This window comes from Coregonus lavaretus (genome assembly GCF_964263955.1).
Source record: "Coregonus lavaretus genome assembly, chromosome: 18".
Taxonomy (NCBI): Eukaryota; Metazoa; Chordata; class Actinopteri; order Salmoniformes; family Salmonidae; genus Coregonus; species Coregonus lavaretus.
In genome coordinates this window covers 20584275-20607337 of record NC_140005.1, presented here as the reverse complement: position 1 = coordinate 20607337, position 23063 = coordinate 20584275, and the positions used below count along the sequence as shown (strand labels likewise).

Here is a 23063-nt window from a genome sequence, read left to right as displayed (position 1 = left end):
TAGTCCTCTAATAAACTATTGGGTTTGATACATCCTGTTTATAAATCTTTCCTGAGAGCAGCATTAGTTGTTCCGTTGTCATGTGTTACTGCTCAAACATTAGGAACAGCATAGGCTACCAAGTCTCTGTTACACTTTTACCGTTGGTCACTATCAGATAATAGATCCTCTGTAAACATCTCTGCCTGAATTTCCCCCCTAATATGGTTATACATCATTTCCATCATTCAGTTATGACCTAAAAAGGGTTTTGCAAAGGGATGTTAGGATATTGCAATTGTAAAACCCAGTCATTCAGAATAACTTAAACTCGGCAACAGACATGGAAATCCATTTCTCATATTTGATAATTTTTCCTACTGATATTAATGGAACCACAAATAATGATTAACTGTAATTTCAATATCTGATTTTATTGAGCATATATGCCATTTCAAGTATGAAATTATTCTGTGCCGTTTCTGGAATGGAAAGGTCTAGGAAGACGAGGATCATTTTATAAATAACAAGGAAATATACCAGACAATCAGAAAACAGCTCCAGTGATGTATGAAAACAATCATAGTATTGAGTAGTAGCTAAATGTGGCGCATTTGGCTGAATAATAGACAGCACAGACCATACATCTCCCATTTTTAAACAATTGAAGGAAAAACACTTTGGTCAAAAGGTCAAATAGGATTGAGTAAGTCCTAATGGCTGTATATCCGCAATAATCACTTAAAATTGGTGGCCCAGCCTTCCAGATTTACTCCCCTTTATATATTAATTCCCATTTCTCTTTTCACTATTTCCATGCTAATGACCCTCACAATTGAATCACAATTAGAGGATGACCATTGCATCGTGGGAGAAAAACATTCTAAGTTACACAGGAAAACATTTGGGTAATCTGTACAGATCTACTTTAATATGCTGACGTTTTTTTCTCAAACATGATATATACTCATTCTCTTTATGTAAACATTTCATGATGGTGTAAAAACAAGACACATTTACAAGTATTTACACATTTTACAAAGTCACAACACATTTTCCCATGGGGTGCTCTCTTGATTGTTCAAGATCCCTTGTAGGTAACACCAGAAGTGAAAAAAAGAGACTGATGTGAGAAAAGGTGATAAACCAGACAAAAAGGAAGTAGAAAATGAACATGAAGATGGTACTCCTAACACAGTAGCAGTAGTTACTGGCTAATAGACTGACAGTATTTATAGTCATATTTCTCAACATCAATTGCATATATATATATATATATATATATATATATATATATATATATATATATATATATGTAAGAGAAGGCTTATTTCATTATTTACAGAATGCAATCAAATCGGTAGGGCATGTACAGTTACGTGTTCATGTGCTTGAACCCAAGTTCTGAAATTTTGCTCGTAGGTTTTTTACCAGACTACTCTCAGTCTTTTTGCCTGAAGTCAGTGCAGACCTCTTGGCACAGTACTGGTAGTCAAGGCTTTTAGAGATTTTAAGTTTGCTCTTTCCTTTAGCTCCTTGTTCCTCCACTCGCTCCTTCCCTCCAGTCTCCACTGGCCCCTCGCCAGCAACCCTCTCCACTATAATAACTTTGTGCTCGTTGGGCAGGGTAGCCTGACCAGCCACGTAACAGCTCCTCATTGGCTCCTGAAGGTTCTGCAGCTCCTGTAGAGGCAGTGTTCCTAGCATGTGATCCAAAGAGTTCCACCTGCACAGCGGGGGCTGGGGCTGAGCCTCTCCCACAGAACCCCCACCCCGGTGGTCCATGGATGACGTAGTCTCAAGTGAGTCTGTTCGTCCACTGTTAGTGTCTGTGGAGCAGTTGCAGCTGGATGAGTAGCCAGTGGGGCTCCATGAGGTACTGAAGCCCTCAGTGCAACACTGCATCCTCTCTGGGACAGAGCAGCTACGGCTGACAAGTGATGGGTGGGAGGAACCAGGGTCCAGCCTGGGGTTAGTGTATTTGGAGCGTAGCTCCTGGACATCTGGCCAGTGGAAACTCTGTGTCTGCACTGGGCTGTGAGGACTGTTGGAACAGGGGGACGTGACCCGTGAGCTGGCCCCAGAGTTGAGACTTGGGACTGGGCTTGGGGTCCTCAGCTCATGCACGACCACCTGCTCATAGGATTTGAGTGACAGCGTCAGGTTAGGCCTACCTGCATACACAGAAAGACAGGGCAGAGATAAGGGACAGCAGTTTGATAATTTTAGCCTTGCAGATTAGAGTATCATATCAAATCATAACGGATCATCAAAACATATCCCTGACAGCTTACCCCAGTCTCTCCTTTGGACCTTCTCCTCGTAGACAGCTGGCAGGTTCTTGGGGGCAAGGTGGTTCTCAGCCTCCCTGTTCCTCTGCCTCACCACGGGCCTGCTGTTCTTGATGCGCTGGCTATACTGGCGGGCCAGTTGGAAAACCTTGTTCTTCATCTTCTCCATGTCCTGCAGGATCAGGTCCTCCTCCACCCCTGAACGCAGGCTGATGATCCTGGGGAGGGGAGCCCTACTGACCGTGCCTCTCTCCCAGGACTTGAGAGTCTTATTCTGGAAGGACTTCTGCCCTGAGAAGGGGTCTGGGGAGGTTGTGATGGGTGATGGGGCTGGGGATTCCTCTGAGACAGCGCCCATGTCTGACTCCTCCAGGATCCTCAGGGGCTCGATGTACTCAGCTTCAGGGCTCTCTTTGCTGGTTCCCCCCTTCCAGGATAGATGTGATCTAGGATGGACAATGTCCTCTGTACCCTGGATACCCTTGGGTTTCCCAAGGCTCCCATTAACCTCCTCCATCTCCATGTCTTGCCACACTTGGACCATGTCCAAGGATGGTCTGAAGAACTCTTCCTCGTCTCCAACAGGAGCATCATTGACATTCTGGGATCTGGGCTTGATGTCTGCAGCTTTCTGTGGCTCCAGCACAGGGGTATTATTAGTACTCTGCTCTTTTTCTAAGCCAGGAAGGTCGAACACTGACCAGGATGTGGGCCGGTTGTTCGGGGAGACCTTCCTGTGCCCTGGAACCGCCTGGTCCTGGGGTTTGCTGTTGAGCTGCCGGCTCAGGTGTCTGACCAGGCCTGCTGGGATATAGGACAGGCTCTCCCTGCGCTTGATGCTGAAGCTGGCATCCTGGTGCTCTGCATGCTCATAGTACCTCCTGATCTTGTGGATGAGTAGCCGGTCCTCCTTGGAGAGAGTGGATCTGCGCTCCACCTCCATGAGGTGGTCTAGTTTAGGGGCAGGCGTAGAGGCGTTGGCTTCCAGGAGCAGTGGGGGCTCTGTGGTGGAGTTAACCAGGGTCTGGACCTTCTCCTGGAGCTCGGTGCTCAGACAGGGGGTGCTGCTGCTCTTGCTGCCCGGCTGAGGAGAGGGGCAGCCCAGGGAACGCAAGTCCTCTGAGACCACCAGGCTGCCTCTCCGGGACAGGCTGCTGACAAAATGCTCAGCGATTACACTGGCCTGGTCCAACACAGAGGCAGGCAGGATGCGGCTGGTCTCAGTCCCCACTGCCGCAGCAAACTCTGAACACTCTCCATTGGTCACTGATGAGTTCATCTCGTCCTGTTGGAGGACAGAGCAGTCACTCTCCTCTTCCTCTCTACATCTCTCCTCCTCTTCCTCCCCTCCCTCTCTGTACCTTTCCTCTTCCTCTACTCCTCCCCAGATACCCCTCTCCTCAGGCTCCACTGTCTGAGACGTCTCAGGCTGCCTGAGAGGCAGGGTCGGCGAGGCATCAGGCACTGTGTATAGGGGTGGGTTCGTCTCATTCTGTTCCATCACCACTACCTTAGGAGCACTGCTTTGAGGAGGCACCTCCTCCACATACGCCTGGATAAGAAGGAAGACTGAATATTAATGTCAGAATGGAATAAAGCAATATGGATATGACAAGCCAACAGGTGGTTAAAAATCACCAGTCATTATCTGACATTTGATCAATGAGCAGAGTCAAATGATCAGGTTAATCTGCTACAGCAGCCATGATCTCTGATCCACATTAGTAGCACATGGAGTCGAATATTCTGATAACATAACAGAGTCACAGTAGAACGTGTAATATAATAATCCGAACATTTTGATTCCATTTGAAGCTTTATAGCCAATTCCTGACATACAATTGCCACGGGCCATTTCATACGCCCCTGCTGAACTCTGCTGTAAAATGTAGCACTTTTTAAAAGTCTTTTTTTAACAGTTTTACATTTCAACAATTTGGATGCCAGTGTGCAGTTATAACAGACAAATTTCCAGCTGCAGTCTGGCTGTGGCGGAGTGTGTGTGTGTGTTGGGGTATGCAGTGGGAGCTGCGGGAAGGAGATAAGGGAGGGATGAATACAACTTGTTACACTCGGCAGCAGACGTCCCACAGAGCACCCAGGAGACGCAGGATCTATCAAAATGACAGGGGGCAACAGCATGGAGGAAGGGGCGTTCTCATTTACAGGGCATAAATACACAACCCCCTAGTCATATTAGAACTTATCTGAACAGATCCATTTTGGGACACCTACCAGTCTTCCCTAATTCCCATTCCCGCAAAAGATTAAGACTTTTCTGTTAGCATTGCCTATATTTAAGAGATATATACAGTACAAGAACAGAAAACATTCATCCGTTCAGAATCTCTTGAAGCCTAGTCTCATGTGACAGATTTGGTTCTGGGTGCCAAGATCATCTTAACTTTGACCCAGCCAGTCCAAACTCTCCATACCTGGTCAGTGAAGGTCTCCTCTGTAGCCATCTCACTGATCTCCTGGGCTGATATCTCCATCCTCTCCCCGATGGGTCCATTCTTATCTACAACCTCACAGTGTTCTTCATCCTGGGGTAGCAAAACACAACATGAAAGGGACTGCAGCATGTTTAGGATGAACACTGGGTCTTACATGGCCAAATCCATACAGTGGAGTATCACATGAGACATTTCTCTATCATCTGGTTCCAGACAGTCACAAGCTGGGCAACACTGATTTGCATTTGGTTTTAAAGCACCTGTGTGACAGTTACAGTGGGGGAAAAAAGTATTTAGTCAGCCACCAATTGTGCATGTTCTCCCATTTAAAAAGATGAGAGAGGCCTGTAATTTATCATCATAGGTACACGTCAACTATGACAGACAAAATGAGAAAAGAAAATCCAGAAAATCACATTGTAGGATTTTTAATGAATTTATTTGCAAATTATGGTGGAAAATAAGTATTTGGTCAATAACAAAAGTTTCTCAATACTTTGTTATATACCCTTTGTTGGCAATGACACAGGTCAAACGTTTTCTGTAAGTCTTCACAAGGTTTTCACACACTGTTGCTGGTATTTTGGCCCATTCCTCCATGCAGATCTCCTCTAGAGCAGTGATGTTTTGGGGCTGTCGCTGGGCAACACAGACTGGAAAATAATTATTTGGTCACCTACAAACAAGCAAGATTTCTGGCTCTCACAGACCTGTAACTTCTTCTTTAAGAGGCTCCTCTGTCCTCCACTCGTTACCTGTATTAATGGCACCTGTTTGAACTTGTTATCAGTATAAAAGACACCTGTCCACAACCTCAAACATTCACACTCCAAACTCCACTATGGCCAAGACCAAAGAGCTGTCAAAGGACACCAGAAACAAAATTGTAGACCTGCACCAGGCTGGGAAGACTGAATCTGCAATAGGTAAGCAGCTTGGTTTGAAGAAATCAACTGTGGGAGCAATTATTAGGAAATGGAAGACATACAAGACCACTGATAATCTCCCTCGATCTGGGGCTCCACGCAAGATCTCACCCCGTGGGGTCAAAATGATCACAAGAACGGTGAGCAAAAATCGCAGAACCACACGGGGGGACCTAGTGAATGACCTGCAGAGAGCTGGGACCAAAGTAACAAAGCCTACCATCAGTAACACACTACGCCGCCAGGGACTCAAATCCTGCAGTGCAGACGTGTCCCCCTGCTTAAGCCAGTACATGTCCAGGCCCGTCTGAAGTTTGCTAGAGTGCATTTGGATGATCCAGAAGAGGATTGGGAGAATGTCATATGGTCAGATGAAACCAAAATATAACTTTTTGGTAAAAACTAAACTCGTCGTGTTTGGAGGACAAAGAATGCTGAGTTGCATCCAAAGAACACCATACCTACTGTGAAGCATGGGGGTGGAAACATCATGCTTTGGGGCTGTTTTTCTGCAAAGGGACCAGGACGACTGATCCGTGTAAAGGAAAGAATGAATGGGGCCATGTATCATGAGATTTTGAGTGAAAACCTCCTTCCATCAGCAAGGGCATTGAAGATGAAACGTGGCTGGGTCTTTCAGCATGACAATGATCCCAAACACACCGCCCGGGCAACGAAGGAGTGGCTTCGTAAGAAGCATTTCAAGGTCCTGGAGTGGCCTAGCCAGTCTCCAGATCTCAACCCCATAGAAAATCTTTGGAGGGAGTTGAAAGTCTGTGTTGCCCAGCGACAGCCCCAAAACATCACTGCTCTAGAGGATATCTGCATGGAGGAATGGGCCAAAATACCAGCAACAGTGTGTGAAAACCTTGTGAAGACTTACAGAAAACGTTTGACCTGTGTCATTGCCAACAAAGGGTATATAACAAAGTATTGAGAAACTTTTGTTATTGACCAAATACTTATTTTCCACCATAATTTGCAAATAAATTCATTAAAAATCCTACAATGTGATTTTCTGGATTTTCTTTTCCCATTTTGTCTGTCATAGTTGACGTGTACCTATGATGAAAATTACAGGCCTCTCTCATCTTTTTAAGTGGGAGAACTTGCACAATTGGTGGCTGACTAAATATTTTTTTCCCCCACTGGGACACCATTATATAGACAGCTGACATTCATATTACAAGGTGTTCAACGTTCAAGCCATTTTAATGCCATTACAGCAATTAACCTTTACAAAGCTCCTCTGTAGTTTTGGAAAAATCAGAAAGGAAACCTTTTAACTAATGTGAAGACCAAAGCACCCATTGTCCTTACTCCCCGATTTGACAGCCAAATTCACCTTTGAAGTCATACATAAGCTCTGTGAATCCATTGATTCAATGCAAATGCACCCGCCAAATAAGCACAAGGCTAATTGCTAACTTGTTTTTTCTACAATGTTGATTTTCAAATAAAATTGTATTTGTCACATGCACAATGCTTTCTTACAAGCCCTTAACCAACAATGCAGTTTTAAGAAAAAATATATAGCCTCGTTATTGTTATTTTATTGTTACTTTTAATATTTTACTTTAGTTTATTTAGTAAATATTTTCTTAACTATTTCTTGAACTGCATTGTTGGTTAAGGGCTTGTAAGTAAGCATTTCACAGTAAGGTCTACACCTGTTGTATTTGGCGCATGTGACAAATAAAATGTGATTTGATTTACTAAATAAACGAAAGTAAGTGTGGCACAATAAAATAACAATAACATAATAACAATAACAAGGCTATATACAGGGGGTACCGGTACCGAGTCAATGTGGGGAGGTAATATATACATGTAGGTAGGGGTAAAGTGACTATGCATAGATAGTAAAACAGCAAGTAGCAGCAGTGTCAATGCAAATAGTCTGGGTAGCAATTTAATTAATTGTTCAGCAGTCTTATGGCTTGGGGGTAGAAGCTGTTAAGAAGCCTTTTAGACCTAGACTTGGCGCTCTGGGTGGCTGGAGGCTTTGCCAATTTTTTTTTGCCTTACAATGTTTTGGGACTGTAACTCCCCGCAACACAAGAGATAAAAGCATGGTAGTGTGCATGTTAACCATTAGGGCTGGGAATTGCCAGAGACCACATGATACGATATTATCACAATACTTAGGTGCCGATACGATACGTATTGCAATTCTCACGATTCTATATGTATTGCGATTCAATACTGCAATATGATGTTCCAAACATACTGCTCACTATATGTCTGCTGCAGAGAGACGAGAGAGCATTTGTTTTGATCAGTCATGGAAATAAAAATTCTGAAAACATGTTGGCTCACTATTTAAAAAAATTGAGAACAAGCTATAGGATGAAAAATACCGGAGTTTTGGCGCAGGTACAGCCGACTAGAGCTAGCTAAGGCTACCTAGCAATTTTTTTAAAACAAAAATCCATACTTTTAGTCAAAGTATCAATATAATATCATCCAAAATAATAATTGCGATGTAACTATAGATTTTTCCCACCATCACTATTAACCATTCCATTCGAAAAACCTCAAATTCAAACCATACCAAGCCCTTTAAGGACTTGAACACATCAAATCTATGTTTATAATGTACATAATGCCGTCACATTTTCCCCAACATTCAATGAAGACACAAAAATTATGAATCATAAATCTGATCTCCAGTGACCAGATTTCCATGCTACTGATTTTTGTTACCATTCCTGGAAGGTTTAGTCCATGCAGTTATTGTGAGTGTGAAAACCAGAAGCATTCCATGAATATGGCAAATGGTAGCTGGGTTTTAGTGAATTACATCAAGGTCGAAGTAAACAGAGAGGGAGATGGTTGATTGGCAAGCCGGTGAAATTGCAGAGGAAATAGGAAACCCATTGGTGGCAGTGAGCCTCACCGTTGTGAACCGAGCGGAAAGCAAAGCCCTGGCCCTATAGTGCCAGCAGGAGATGGCTGCCAGCATGGAGCTGGCAAAGTCGGCTACCTGGTCATCCTCCATCAGAATATCTGTGTTTATCTCCCCCTTCTCCTCCTCAGTCTCCTCCTCCTGCTGCTCAGTGCCCCCCTGGCAGGGTAGGGACCCTGGCTTAGGGTCCTCACTGGGACTCAGCTGCTCCAGAGAGTCCCTCCTGCGGCCTAGCTCCTCCTGGGCTTCCAGCACACTAGGCCTCTCAGCCTCAGGCTCGCCTAGACTGGAGCCCAGCATACTGACACTAGCAGCTGGCTGCAGGGAACGCCTGTCCCCCAGAAGAGCACCTTCACTGTCTGCGTGCTGTAGCTTGAAGTCACAGAGAGTTGAGGTGTTATTGCGAGGCCAGCATAGAGGTGTTCCTTTTTTAATGTAATTGCAAGGTGTTGAAAAGGATGGTATCACTGTGACTGCTTTAGCACGGCATGAGATATGAAGGTACAACAATGTGATCATGCCAAGCCAGCATGCTGTGCGCCCCACGTTGTGGACACATCACTAATCAACAAAACCCTGAGACGGAAACCTCTGCCTTTATTAACACAATATGGTTCAGCCCAATACAGCTTAGAGTAGCAGTTCCTCTACTTGGATTAATTTGTCTCTGAATGGAAATGCAGAAAAAACCTTGCTGAGTCAGTGTCAAACCTGTGAGAACAACATCTCCCAGGACCACATTGAACTGAGTCAACCGATTTCTATTTTCTGCACAGAGGAGAAAAAACATGGCAGGGGAAAATGTACTTTCATCATTGGGAAGCTTACCTTCAAAATGGCTGCAAGTCAGGAGAAGAAAATGAAGAGGAGAAAATGAAAGGAGAACGTCAACAATGCTGCCACTACAAGAAACTAGATTTATATATATCATACTGTCAACACACTAATAATATCTGAGCACTGGCAAGTTAATTGGATAAACTGTGAATGAGAAATGCCTCCTTTCTGACTCTCTGACTAAGGAAGACGAAGAACAAGAAAATGACAACTTCATTAGGTTCGTAGCCAAATTGATTTGAGAGGGCGTAAACACGCCAGAGAGACAAGACAGGGGTACTTAGTTTATCCCTTTGTTGCTCTATATTTAAATCAGCAGAGATAACGAGGCTGACTGCACCGCCATGGCAGACTGGCAGACTGACTGACTGACGAAGACACACAGAGACATAGTTTCCTCCCAAACCCATTAGTCTTTAATATAACCTAACCACACTTATTTATTTCCCAACTTATTGCTGCTGTTCATATAACCATTATCACCTCTCTCTCCCCCTCTATTCTCTCCCATCACTGCCCTTTCATTACGGGTCAATTAGAATGCATGAGAGCAGCGTGAGCCACAGATCTAAAGCCAGGACTGAATTTGACTATTGAAAAGAACTCCTGCATGACAAAGCCTTTCAGTAATATGGCCCATAATTAACAGCATTATGGGTGATCTAGGGCAGAGTGGGGTGTGGGGTTGAGAGAGTGGAGGACTGGCCTTTTGATCTGGCTGTCCAGGGGTCTATCTAGGGCAGAATGACAGTATGGGGTGAATACAGAGACTCAGTACGGGCAACAGGGAACCTGAATCATAGCAGCAGTGGCTCCAGGGTTATGAGCCAGGCCAGCTGCCTGTCTGTTAATCTAGTCTCAATCTTCATTTAACATACAAATCTCATAATGATAATGAATAACAAGGACCTCTTTAACAGGGACCTCTTTAACAAGACAGCAATGATAAGTCAATTAGTGGCATCACTGTTGCCTTACCTTTGGTTTTCCTCACAATCCTTTTCCCTGGTTCTTAAAATGTAAAAAAGACATGGTTGAAGCATAGTGAATATATTTGTGGCAAACATACAGTACTCTCATGGACAGATATCACACAAACAATGAGCTTCTGAGACGCAACCAAAAAAACATCTAACCAAGGAGTGGCGTTAAAAATAATTTCAGACCGTAGGACTGAGGGGCAAGTGGAACCTATCGAGCGGGATGAGATGGCTTTAGTGTTTTCCATAAAACAAAACATTGTTTTACTATGTGCAGGGGTGGAAGGAACTAACTCACCTGATGTCCTGTGTCCGTGTCTCCCCTCTGCGGAAGAGTCTTCAGCCTGGCAGGATACAGCCTTCTTCAGCCTCTCTGGGCTGTAGCGGTACCTCCACGACCCTGGGTCTGCACACAGCACAGCAAGCAACACCATCACTCAGTCACTACCGCTCGCTCACTCAAAACCAGGTCAGTGAATTAAAGAAATAGTTCTCTACTCATCAAATGGGGATGCAACAGTTAATAATTGTTCCAAATGGCTTTCATAGAAGCAAACATATTTCCAGTGAATGAAGTGATCCTCTTGCACTCAATGACAGCCTTTTCTGTTGCTTTGGTAACAGCAGCTATGTTTAGTGCCTTTACCTTTTATTCATATGAACCATATTCATCTCGAATACTCACAGAGAGAATCCATTTCGAGGATGGCCTCTTTTACCTGGAAGAGAGAAATCAAAAGAAAACAGTAATATAATTGTTATTATTATTATTATAGATTTCAAATTTACAATTGCAGCATTGATACATTTATTTTATTTTTTTAAATAAAGAACAGCTCCATCCCTCGTCCCCACCTACCCCAGTCCCACCCTCCCTTTCCACCCCCTGCCAAAAAAAACGTAATATAAGGTGCATGTAAACAAGGAACGTGAGGAGATTATATAGAGATAGACACACAGTGAAAACACACTTCTGCATAAAATAAGAAATGTTAACAGACTAATAGTATTTTTTAGTCATAATAGAAATATATAATAAATGAAGAAAATGAAAATGAGGAGGAAGAGTAGTAGATAATTCAATGACAATCATGTGTTTGGGTAATCTTACTAGTCATATTAGAAGGAATACATTTTAGTCATTTAGCAGACGCTCTTATCCAGAGCGACTCACAGTTAGTGAATGCATACATACATTTATTTATTTTTATTTTTTATTTTTTCTTACCCCCTGTGGGAAACGAACCCACAACCCTGGCGTTGCAAATGCCATGCTCTATCAACTGAGCTACATCCCTGCCGGCCATTTCCTCCCTTACCCTGGACGACGCTGGGCCAATTGCGCGCCGCCCCATGGGTCTCCCGGTCGCGGCCGGCTACGACAGAGCCTGGATTCGAACCAGGATCTCTAGTGGCACAGCTAGCACTGCGATGCAGTGCCTTACACCACTGCGCCACTCGGGAGAATAGTATATATCAGTCTAGGTCAACATCTTAAAACTGTATGGGAGTCAAATCATAAAGGTTAAAGCTAAGTGTAGTTGTTTATATTTATATTTAAGTGTGGTAATTGTTCGCTCAGTATGAAGGGTAGAGAGATCTTCAAAGTATGAAATAAAGGGTTGTCAAAGGGAGTACAATTTATCTGATGATCCTCAAGGTGAATTTGATCTTTTCTAATTTAAGAAAAAATATGATATCTTAGAGCCATACAGCTAGGGAGAGGAATAGTATATATCACCCATCACCATAGAGGCAGTCTAGGTCAACATCTTAAAGTTTGGATGCAGTAACGGATGTAGTGGAGCTAATAAGGGCAGAGAGAGAGGAAAGACGGCAGGACCCTGGCTTCTAGAAGGCACTGGTCTGTCTCAGGTGCATGGAGCTAATAAGGGCAGAGAGAGAGGAAAGACGGCAGGACCCTGGCTTCTAGAAGGCACTGGTCTGTCTCAGGTGCATGGAGCCAAAATGTGAGTTTCTGAATGCAGCCCAATAATAGAATATGAAATTAGGTCAATCTAAAACACCTTCAGGGCAGCTTAACTGAAGCGTTTGTTGAAGTTAGCAGATAAAGGTAAAGGGAGAGAGTGAGCATTTTGCAATCAAGATATTTGAAGCCAGCCGTGGAAATCCTAAATGGTACTTCAGATTCACGGATTTGTAAAGCACGATCGTTAAAATCGGGTACAGGTAATTTATGGTAATTACGTTTATATCTGGAGAAGACGCCAAATTGTTTAAGAATAGATAGTATTTTAGGGGCACTGATCACTGGATCCATTACATACAGTAGAAGGTCATCTGCGTATAGGGAGTCGATATTCTGTACCTCCATGCAACGAAATAGGCAGGATGCTCTCAGAGCAAGCGAAAAGGATTCATGGCGAGGTCAAACAAGTGAGGGCTCAAAGGGAATTCCTGGCGTGTCCCACGTGATAACGGGAAGTATTCAGATCTAGAGCTATTAGTGCAAGCCTGGTGAGAAGAGTATCCAAGTGATGGATCCAAGAGATGAATCTGTCAAAGCCAAACTTCCGCAGAACCGAAAATAAATAGTTCCACTGGATTCTATCGAATGCTTTCTCTGCGTCGAGAGCAATAGCAACTTCAGGTTCATTAGATAAAGAAGGGGTGTAAATAATAACAACAAGCACCTTTTCCTGAAGACTGACTGTTCTTCTGAGATGATCTCGGGGAGAAGTTTCTCCAGTCGAGCAGGAAGTGTCTTTGCCAAGAGCTTAACATCTACATTAAGAGGAGATATGGGGCGGGAGGAAGCACAGTCCCCAGAGTCCTTACCCTTCAAGCTTTTCGTGGATTTTCATCTCCATTTACCTTTGTTTCATCTGGCTGTGAACACATTGGACAACAGTGCAATATTGGTGTTTTTAAGGAGACATACAAAACAGATCTGCAGTAACACTTGAGGCCTACTTGGATATACCTGGGCACCCTACTCTGCACTGGGGCATTATGTAAGCAGACACCTGCCTACTGATGCTTTCATCCCTTCCACCTGACATTGTGCCTTGGATGTTTTTGGACTACTGCCAAACTTTAACTCCACTTGGATTTACTCTTTTGGTCTCTCCCGCAGCCCGGTGTAGCTCTTGCCACCCTCCCGGCTTTCCACCGGCCTGTACTGAAACTACAATGTGCTTCTCTCCAATGTGCTTCCAATGTGCTTCTCTCCTGGCTATCATACTGGTAACACGGCCTCCGTTGCATTGCTGTTTTGATGGGCCCCAGCACTTAATAAGTCATCGCTCTCTCATTGCTGTTGTTATGCTGGCAAATTTTGTGCCTTGGTTGTGTCTATTGTGGATCCTAGTGCAGGCTGGGTTTTAGTTTGGGGTTAGGTTCTGGCTTGCTGCCTATAACTGTGGTGATCCTACACACTGTGTGATTCAATCTAACTATTGCTTTTAGCTGATTCCTTGCTAACCTATTTTATTTGCGTGGATTTTAACATAATTTTTCAAAAATGGGGACTCCCACTTTCCGCCATACGGGGAAACAGACTTTTTCCAGATTGATGGCTACCACCTTCAGAGACTACAGTGAACGTTTCATCCCATGTAGGAGCTGCACTTTAGCCAGGCTAGGGGTTAGGGTTAGGGGTTAAGGTTAGGGTTAAGGGTTAAGGGTTAGGGGTTAGGGTTAAGGTTAGGGTTAGGAGTTAGGGTTAGGGTTAGCTAACATGCTGTATGTAGTTACAAAGTTGCTAATTAGCTAAAAAGTTGTCTGTGATGTGATTCGAACACGCAACCTTTAGGTTGCTAGACGTTTACATTATACGCCTACCCATCCTCCCCGACCAACCTCCCTCCTTTCATTTTTCTTATGTAACCATGCCAAATGTAACATATCATACTATTTTGAGTCACAGATGTATGTTTACTATGTTACGTCTAGTCTTAAAGGCCAGGCTGAACATCATATAATATAATATAATATAATATAGACTATGCGGAATCATTTGGAAAAGAGGTAAGGTGTACTGTACTTCGGTTTTACAGTGAAGTGGTGTATAGGATTACGTTTATACGATTTCTACAAGAGTATATCAGCTATAATAGCCAGATTTCTCATCTGGCCATAATAGCTGATATACTCTTGTAGAAATCGTATGAACGTAATCCTATACACCACTTCACTGTAATACCGAAGTACAGTACACCTTACCTCTTTTCGGAAAAGTACTTCTGAAAACGGGCCCATTTTTAAGTGCCACAAAGTTGGAAGCACAGAATTGTCTAGAATGCCATGGTATGCTGTAGCTTTATGATTTCCCTTCACTGGAACTAAGGGGCCTACCCCGAACCATGAAAAACAGCCCCAGACCATTATTCCTCCTCCACCAAACTTTACAGTTGGCACTATTCATTTGGGCAGGTAGCGTTCTCCTGGCATCCACCAAACCCAGATTTGTCAGTCAGAGTGCCAGATGGTGAAGCGCGATTCATCACTCCAGAGAGCGCATTACCACTGCTCCAGAGTCCAATGGCGGCGAGCTTTACACCACTCCAGCTGACGCTTGGCATTGCGCATGGTGATCTTAGGCTTGTGTGCAGCTGCTCAGCCATGGAAACCCATTTCATGAAGCTCCCGATGAACAGTTCTTGTGCTGACGTGATGTCACTGAGCTCTTCAGTAAGGCCATTCTAATGCATGTTTGTCTATGTCGATTTTATACACTGGTAGGCGACGGGTGTGGCTGAAATAGCCGAATCCACTAATTTGGGGTGTCCACATACTTTTGTATATATAGTGTATGTGTCTGAGCTGGATGTCCAGAGTAAGTAAATTGAGACATTGCAGCATATCCTGTATAGGTCCCACTCTAAGACCTTTTCCTTTTCTACTCCTCAGCCTGGTCGTCATGCCACTGCCTCGCCACCGTGTTGCCACTCTGGCTGGTCAGGGTTGCCATGCAGAGACCCATCCCTAGTGAAGTCACCTCTCCCAACTCATCCGCCCTTCCCATCCTAACATCCCGGTCTTTGGTGAATGGGGCTGAAATGGCTTTGGGGGGATCCCATCCTGCTAACCAACAGTTTCGCCCACCTGCTTACAGAGATTCCTGCTCCTTTATCCTCTACCCTGTCTCCTGACGTTTTTTATTTTATTTTTTTATTTCACCTTTATTTAACCAGGTAAGCCAGTTGAGAACAGGTTCTCATTTACAACTGCGACCTGGCCAAGATAAAGCAAAGTAGTGCAATAAAAACAACACAGAGTTACATATGGGGTAAAAAAAACATAAAGTCAGAAATACAACAGAAAATATATATACAGTGTGTGCAAATGTAGCAAGTTATGGAGGTAAGGCAATAAATAGGCTATAGTGCAGAATAATTACAATAGTATTAACACTGGAATGCTAGATGTGCAAGAGATTATGTGCAAATAGAGATACTGGGGTGCAAAAGAGCAAAATAAATAACAATATAGGGATGAGGTAGTTGGGTGGGCTAATTTCAGATGGGCTGTGTACAGGTGCAGTGATCGGTAAGGTGCTCTGACAACTGATGCTTAAAGTTATTGAGGGAGATAAGAGTCTCCAGCTTCAGAGATTTTTGCAATTCGTTCCAGTCATTGGCAGCAGAGAACTGGAAGGAATGGCGGCCAAAGGAGGTGTTGGCTTTGGGAATGACCAGTGAGATATACCTGCTGGAGCGCAGACTACGGGTGGGTGCTGCTATGGTGACCAATGAGCTAAGATAAGGCGGGGATTTGCCTAGCAGTGATTTATAGATGGCCTGGAGCCAGTGGGTTTGACGACGGACATGTAGTGAGGACCAGACAACAAGAGCGTACAGGTCACAGTGGTGGGTAGTGTATGGGGCTTTGGAGACAAAACGGATGGCACTGTGATAGACTACATCCAATTTGCTGAGTAGAGTGTTGGAGGCTATTTTGTAAATGACATCGCCGAAGTCAAGGATCGGTAGGATAGTCAGTTTTACGAGGGCATGTTTGGCAGCATGAGTGAAGGAGGCTTTGTTGCGAAATAGGAAGCCGATTCTAGATTTAACTTTGGATTGGAGATTCTTTATGTGAGTCTGGAAGTTGAGTTTACAGTCTAACCAGACACCTAGATATTTGTAGTTGTCCACATACTCTAGGTCAGACCCGTCGAGAGTGGTGATTCTAGTCGGGTGGGCGGGTGCTAGCAGCGTTCGATTGAAAAGCATGCATTTAGTTTTACTAGTGTTTAAGAGCAGTTGAAGGCTACTGAAGGATTGTTGTATGGCATTGAAGCTCGTTTGGAGGTTTGTTAACACAGTGTCCAATGAAGGGCCAGATGTATACAAAATGGTGTCGTCTGCGTAGAGGTGGATCTGAGAGTCACCAGCAGCAAGAGCGACATCATTGATATACACGGAGAAAAGTGTCGGCCCAAGAATTGAACCCTGTGGCACCCCCATAGAGACTGCCATAGGTCCAGACAACAGGCCCTCCGATTTGACACACTGAACTCTATCTGAGAAGTAGTTGGTGAACCAGGCGAGGCAGTCATTTGAGAAACCAAGGCTATTTAGTCTGCCAATAAGAATGCGGTGGTTGACAGAGTCGAAAGCCTTGGCCAGGTCGATGAAGACGGCTGCACAGTACTGTCTATTATCAATCGCGGTTATAATATCGTTTAGGACCTTGAGCGTGGCTGAAGTGCACCCGTGACCAGCTCGGAAACCGGATTGCATAGCGGAGAAGGTACGGTGGTATTCGAAATGGTCGATGATCTGTTTGTTAACTTGGCTTTCGAATACTTTCGAAAGGCAGGGCAGGATGGATATAGGTCTGTAGCAGTTTGGATCTAGAGTGTCACCCCCTTTGAAGAGGGGGATGACCGCGGCAGCTTTCCAATCTCTGGGGATCTCAGACGTTATGAAAGAGAGGTTGAACAGACTAGTAATAGGGGTTGCGACAATTTCGGCGGCTAGTTTTAGAAAGAAAGGGTCCAGATTGTCTAGCCCAGCTGATTTGTAGGGGTCCAGATTTTGCAGCGCTTTCAAAACATCAGCTGTCTGAATTTGTGTGAAGGAGAAGCGGGGGGGGCATGGGCAAGTTGCAGCAGAGGGTGCAGAGTTGGTGGCCGGGTTAGTGGTAGCCAGATGGAAAGCATGGCCAGCTGTAGCAAAATGCTTGTTGAAATTCTCGATTATTGTAGATTTATCGGTGGTGATAGTGTTTCCTAGCCTCAGTGCAGTGGGCAGCTGGGAGGAAGTGCTCTTATTCTCCATGGACTTTACAGTGTCCCAAAACTTTTTGGAGTTAGTGCTACAGGAAGCAAATTTCTGTTTGAAAAAGTTAGCCTTTGCTTTCCTGACTGCTTGTGTATATTGGTTCCTAACTTCCCTGAAAAGTTGCATATCGCGGGGGCTATTTGATGCTAATGCTGTACGCCACAGGATGTTTTTGTGCTGGTCAAGGGCAGTCAAGTCTGAGGAGAACCAGGGGCTATATCGGTTCTTAGTTCTGTATTTTTTGAATGGGGCATGTTTATTTAAGATTGAGAGGAAATGACTTTTAAGGAACAACCAGGCATCCTCTACTGACGGAATGAGATCTATATCCATCCAGGATACCTGGGCCAGGTCAATTAGGAAGGCCTCCTCGCTAAAGTGTTTTAGGGAGCGTTTGACAGTGATGAGGGGTGGTCGTTTGACCGCGGACCCGTTACGGACGCAGGCAATAAGGCAGTGATCGCTGAGATCCTGGTTGAAGACAGCTGAGGTGTATTTAGAGGGTGTGTTAGTCAGGATGATATCTATGAGGGTACCCATGTTTACGGATTTAGGGTTGTACCTGGTAGGTTCGTTGATAATTTGCGTGAGGTTGAGGGCATCTAGCTTGGATTGTAGGATGGCTGGGGTATTAAGCATATCCCAATTTAGGTCACCAAGCAGTACAAACTCTGAGGATAAATGGGGGGCAATCAATTCACATATGGTGTCCAGGGCACAGCTGGGGGCTGAGGGGGGTCTGTAGCAAGCGGCAACAGTGAGAGACTTATTTCTGGAAAGGTGGATTTTTAGAAGTAGAAGCTCAAACTGTTTGGGCACAGACCTGGATAGTATGATAGAGCTCTGCAGGCTATCTCTACAGTAGATTGCAACTCCACCCCCTTTGGCAGTTCTATCTAGACGGAAAATGTTATAGTTGGGGATGGAAATTTCAGAATTTTTGGTGGCCTTCCTGAGCCAGGATTCAGACACTGCTAGAACATCAGGGTTGGCAGAGTGTGCTAATGCAGTGAATAACTCAAACTTAGGATATTTATGTGCAAGAAACCAAGACTTTTGCGATTACAGAAGTCATCAAATGATAGCGCCTGGGGAGTAGGAGTGATACTGAGGGCTGCAGGGCCTGGGTTAGCCTCTACATCACCAGAGGAACAGAGGAGGACTAGAATAAGGATACGGCTAAAGGCTTTAAGAACTGGTCTTCTAGTGCGTTGGGTACATAGAATAAAGGGGGCAGATTTCCGGGTGTTATAGAAAAGATTCAGGGCATTATGTACAGACAAGGATATGGAAGGATATGAGTAAAGTGGAGGTAAACCTAAGCGTTGGGTAACAATGAAAGAGATAGTATCTCTAGAGGCATCAATTGAGTCGGTCTCTGAGTGTATGGGGGGAGGGACAAAATAGCTATCTAAGGCAGGTTTAGCTAGGCTGGGGGGTCTACAGTGATATAGTACAATTAGAAATAACCGAAACAACAATAAACTAACCATGTTTGGGCTGAGGCTAAACATAAACAGGATGTAGTACCGTAAAAAGGAACAGTCCAGCAGATATCAGCTGTATAGCTGAGTTATCATAAGGTCCGGTGGTGAAGCGCTAGTGAGTAAGAGGGTTAGCAGGGGCTAGTAAGGGCTAGCAGATGGATGGAATCTTCGTGGTTAACGTCGTAACCACATCAGACGATTTCGTCGGCAGACCAGTCGTGTAGGATCGGCGGGGCTTCGTGTCAACACTAGGTGGTCCCGTCCGGTTGACAGAGAGGTAGATAGCCGGGAGATGGGCCTAGCTCAGGATGATTAGCCAGACCACAGCGTCCGTTTTGTTGTAGCCAGCTGGTAGCGATGAATCCGGAGTTAAAGGTCCAGTGATTCAGTGATTCCGGCGGAAAAACTGATATGTTCTGGGTCGATAACGCGCTGTGCAGACTGGCCGAATATCCGGTGATCAATGTCCAGTGATTAAAATTAATCCTGCGGAAAAAAATCCAATGTTCTGAGTGAAACACCGCTAGCTGTGGCTAATAGCAAGTAGCTAGTTAGCTGAAACTGGCTAGCTAGTTTCAACTGGAGATTCTAGATTCTAGACAAAGGTAAGTCAACAATAGAATCCGTTCCACATTGAGTGAGGCGGGTTGCAGGAAAGTATATTTTGTAGAAGGATGAAAAGTCTGATAGGGAAACATGTACGAAAAATACAAAAAAACAGGGTATTTACAGGCTATTTACAGGCTATTTACAGACACACGACAGAAACAGGACTGCACTACTTCGCCATCTTGGAATGGTCCAGCTCAGGGGTTTCTACCACAGGCCCGTATCTCCCGGGCTCCCTTTCACATCAGGCCTCGAGGGTGTCTGAGGCCAAGCGCTGCTGCTCTTGTAGAGCATGTGGGATCAAATGATATCAAAAAGGGTAAATCAGAGCTTATGAAACAGGATTTTATTGAGCTTATCAACACCCTATAAGGCTCTGAAAAGCAGCCAATTATCTCTGGTCCTGTGCCATCACTGGTGAAAGGTTCAGCAAGCTCTTAGCACTTCATATCAGGTTTAAAGACTACTGCCACTGTTGGCCTAACATTTATTGACAATTGACACTTTTTGGAAACAAAAGATGCTCTCCAGGGATGATGGACTCTACCCAAACCATCTATGAGCCTGGACCCTCTTCACATTTCAAGGCTGCGTTAAGACATTGACTCAGACAGACAAGCACCACTCAGGTAATACCTCACATCCTCTCGAAGCGTTATCGTCGTACTGTTGTCTATACTGCAAGGGGTGTTGTCAGTTGTAATCTTGTACTCATTAGTTTGAACTCCACTCTTAGATCTGCTATTGTTAGCTCAAAAGAGGAGCCCACTGGTCTTCTTACCCAGTGCTTTTAGTTTGTCGTGACGGGACTTTAATGTATGACTGTTATTTATCGAATCACCTATGTATGTTTATTCGTCACTCTATTAAATTAATCATGTAACAATTAGCTCATTAGGAATTTGGGGCACCACAGAATAAGTTGCTTAACGAGTTACCATCTCCCGAATTAAACTCTTAGAAGATATGTTATATATCGATAACAGTCACTTATTAAATAATTACCTCTTAACAGTCTCATTCTGAACGTCGCATAATCCTTGAACCTGCAAGAACCCTAACCTTATTGATGAATCAGCAATACACAAATTGGCTTAATTATTTATTTACTAACTAACTAAACAATAACACAATACAAACACACAACATAGGTTACAATACAAACACACATAGGTTATTGATTACTAACGTAATACAATGAAAACAGGTCCCTAGTGGACTGGACTAACAATCACATGACTGCTTGGGTAGAAGGAGGGTCAGAGTGGAAGGGAGAGACAGAGATTAAAACTATCGTGGTTACTTTGGAGACTATGATCACAGTAATCATAATACTTATGCACCCTAATAACGCTAATTCGGATTAGAAATGCAACATGTATTTACGTGTAGCTGTCCTCGATAGTTGAGTTGATGATGTAGGACTCTGGTTTGCCCACCAGAGATCCCAATGTCCTTGGTAGAGTTTCTGGTCGTAGTGCTGGTTAGAATGGATACTTCAGATGTACCAGCGGTTGTCTGAGAGGGATTGTCCTTCCCACGTCGTGTCTTTAGTGAAAGTTCTCTAGACGACTATACATGCCAGCTGCAGACTGAGATGATAAGGTCTAGTGCATTGTCTTCTTCTTCACCTTGTGTAGAGGTTGAGCGTTTCAGAGTTTCTCAATTTCAAACGTGTGGACTAACGTCTCACGTTTTCTGGTCTTTCTGGTCTTGTAGAAATTCAACCATTTGCAACGTTTGGCTCACGCTTCACGTCTGCTGGTCTTCCTTTGGTAATGGAGATGTAGTTTTAAACCATTTTGTAACGTTTAGCTCACGCTTCACGCTTCTTGGTCTGTAGAGTTTCAACCACTTGCAACGTTTAGCTCACCCTTCATGTCTGCTGGTCTCAAGGTTGATTTGTTTTTCAAGGCTTTTTATGCACTCGGGGTAAAAGGGGCGTTCCATCATGTTTACACAATCTCTGATGTCACTCGGGGCGTGGCTAGTCACTGTGCATAGTTTATATGAAAAACTATTATCTCATTAGAAGACTAAAATCACATTCCTTTCTTCACCAAAATACTCATACTTAATGATATATTTTAGATAACATTTAGATGTAAACATGATAGATGGAAAGTGTACATATTCTGAGTTACAGTTATTACTTGATACCATCCTTAATGACATCACAAAATAATAAACATGACATGATTATTCTTTAGATCCCCACTGACCATTTCCCACATTCTTTTAATTAGGAATATTGTTTCATTATCCACTTTTGGATGTTGGAGTCTTGGCGGGAAGATTTCCTTTGTCTCACAGGGAAATTCTTTCTTCCCATATTAGAGACCAAAAGGAGTACTTTTCTGCAAACTATTTATGAATGGCTGTTAAGTCATAAAACTGGCCCCCAGGAAAGGCGGTGTTCAAACCTTTGCCTAGCAGGAGTGCAAGTCATGACAAGTTCAAATGTGAATTCCATGAACTTGAATACCCCCTCGGTTTTTAAATCACGTAGAGGGCTTGGGCTGTTGCACGATAGCAACCAAAGCCCATGTAAATTAGTTTATAACATTCCATCATTGGTTACTCAGAGTTCCTCATATTGACATTGGCTGCAGCCTCAGGCCCTATGGTGCTAACCTTGGAAAAGTAATTCCAATTTCTCCTTCCTCTATTACGAATAGAGATAGCCCAAATGGTGCAGTTCTATGCAACCTTATAGCCATACCAACTATATCAATACCAACCATCAGACAGGCCCCGCAACCGCCTTGTTTGAGTTTGAGTTTCCATGTGACTTTAAAGATCGTAAAGGACTTGGGTTGAGGTATCTGAACATTAGAAGCTTACTTCTTAAACTGGATTACATTAAGATCTGGGCTATGCAGACGAATCCAGACATTCTGGTATTGACTGAAACTTTGATCATGTGTTCAGAGCTGACAGACAGGGTAGAGGTGGTGGAGTGGCCATTTTTTTCTCTGTCTCTTTACTGAGCTACTATCTTTAAGCCTTTGTCTGGGGAAAAATGTATCCATAACTGTTATAGGGGTCTACCGTCCTCCCTCAACTAACCTTTGTGCACTCGAGGAGTTAACTAGTTGTTTTCTTTTACTAAAATCAGAAGTTATTATCCTGGGTGACCTGAATTATGATTGTCTGAAGCCTGCATTTCCCAATCTTAAAAACATGTGTAATGATCTAAACCTAACCCAGCTGGTAACTAAGCCTACACGGCCCAACCGTTCCTACTGGTGTCTTCGCCCAAGAGATTAGTGATCATTGCCCAGTTGTTTGTGTTAGAGATGTGAGAATACAAAAATATAAGCCTCGCGTCATCACAAAG

The 23063-nt window shown here is 43.9% G+C and overlaps 1 protein-coding gene across 1 annotated transcript in view; it reads right to left on the bottom strand.

Annotated features, from left to right (window-relative positions):
* Positions 1–392: 392 nt before the first annotated feature.
* LOC311145495 (pleckstrin homology domain-containing family G member 3-like) overlaps positions 393–23063 on the bottom strand; it is an 88117-nt gene continuing 65446 nt past the window's right edge. Inside the window, exons 12-18 of the mRNA XM_084181748.1 lie at positions 11063–11096; positions 10676–10783; positions 9389–9399; positions 8552–8932; positions 4706–4816; positions 2274–3822; positions 393–2153 (exon numbers count right to left, since the gene is read on the bottom strand). Of these exons, the coding sequence (XP_084037874.1) occupies positions 1363–2153; positions 2274–3822; positions 4706–4816; positions 8552–8932; positions 9389–9399; positions 10676–10783; positions 11063–11096 (2985 nt within the window). The 3' untranslated portion in view covers positions 393–1362. The remainder of the gene's footprint in view (positions 2154–2273; positions 3823–4705; positions 4817–8551; positions 8933–9388; positions 9400–10675; positions 10784–11062; positions 11097–23063) is intronic.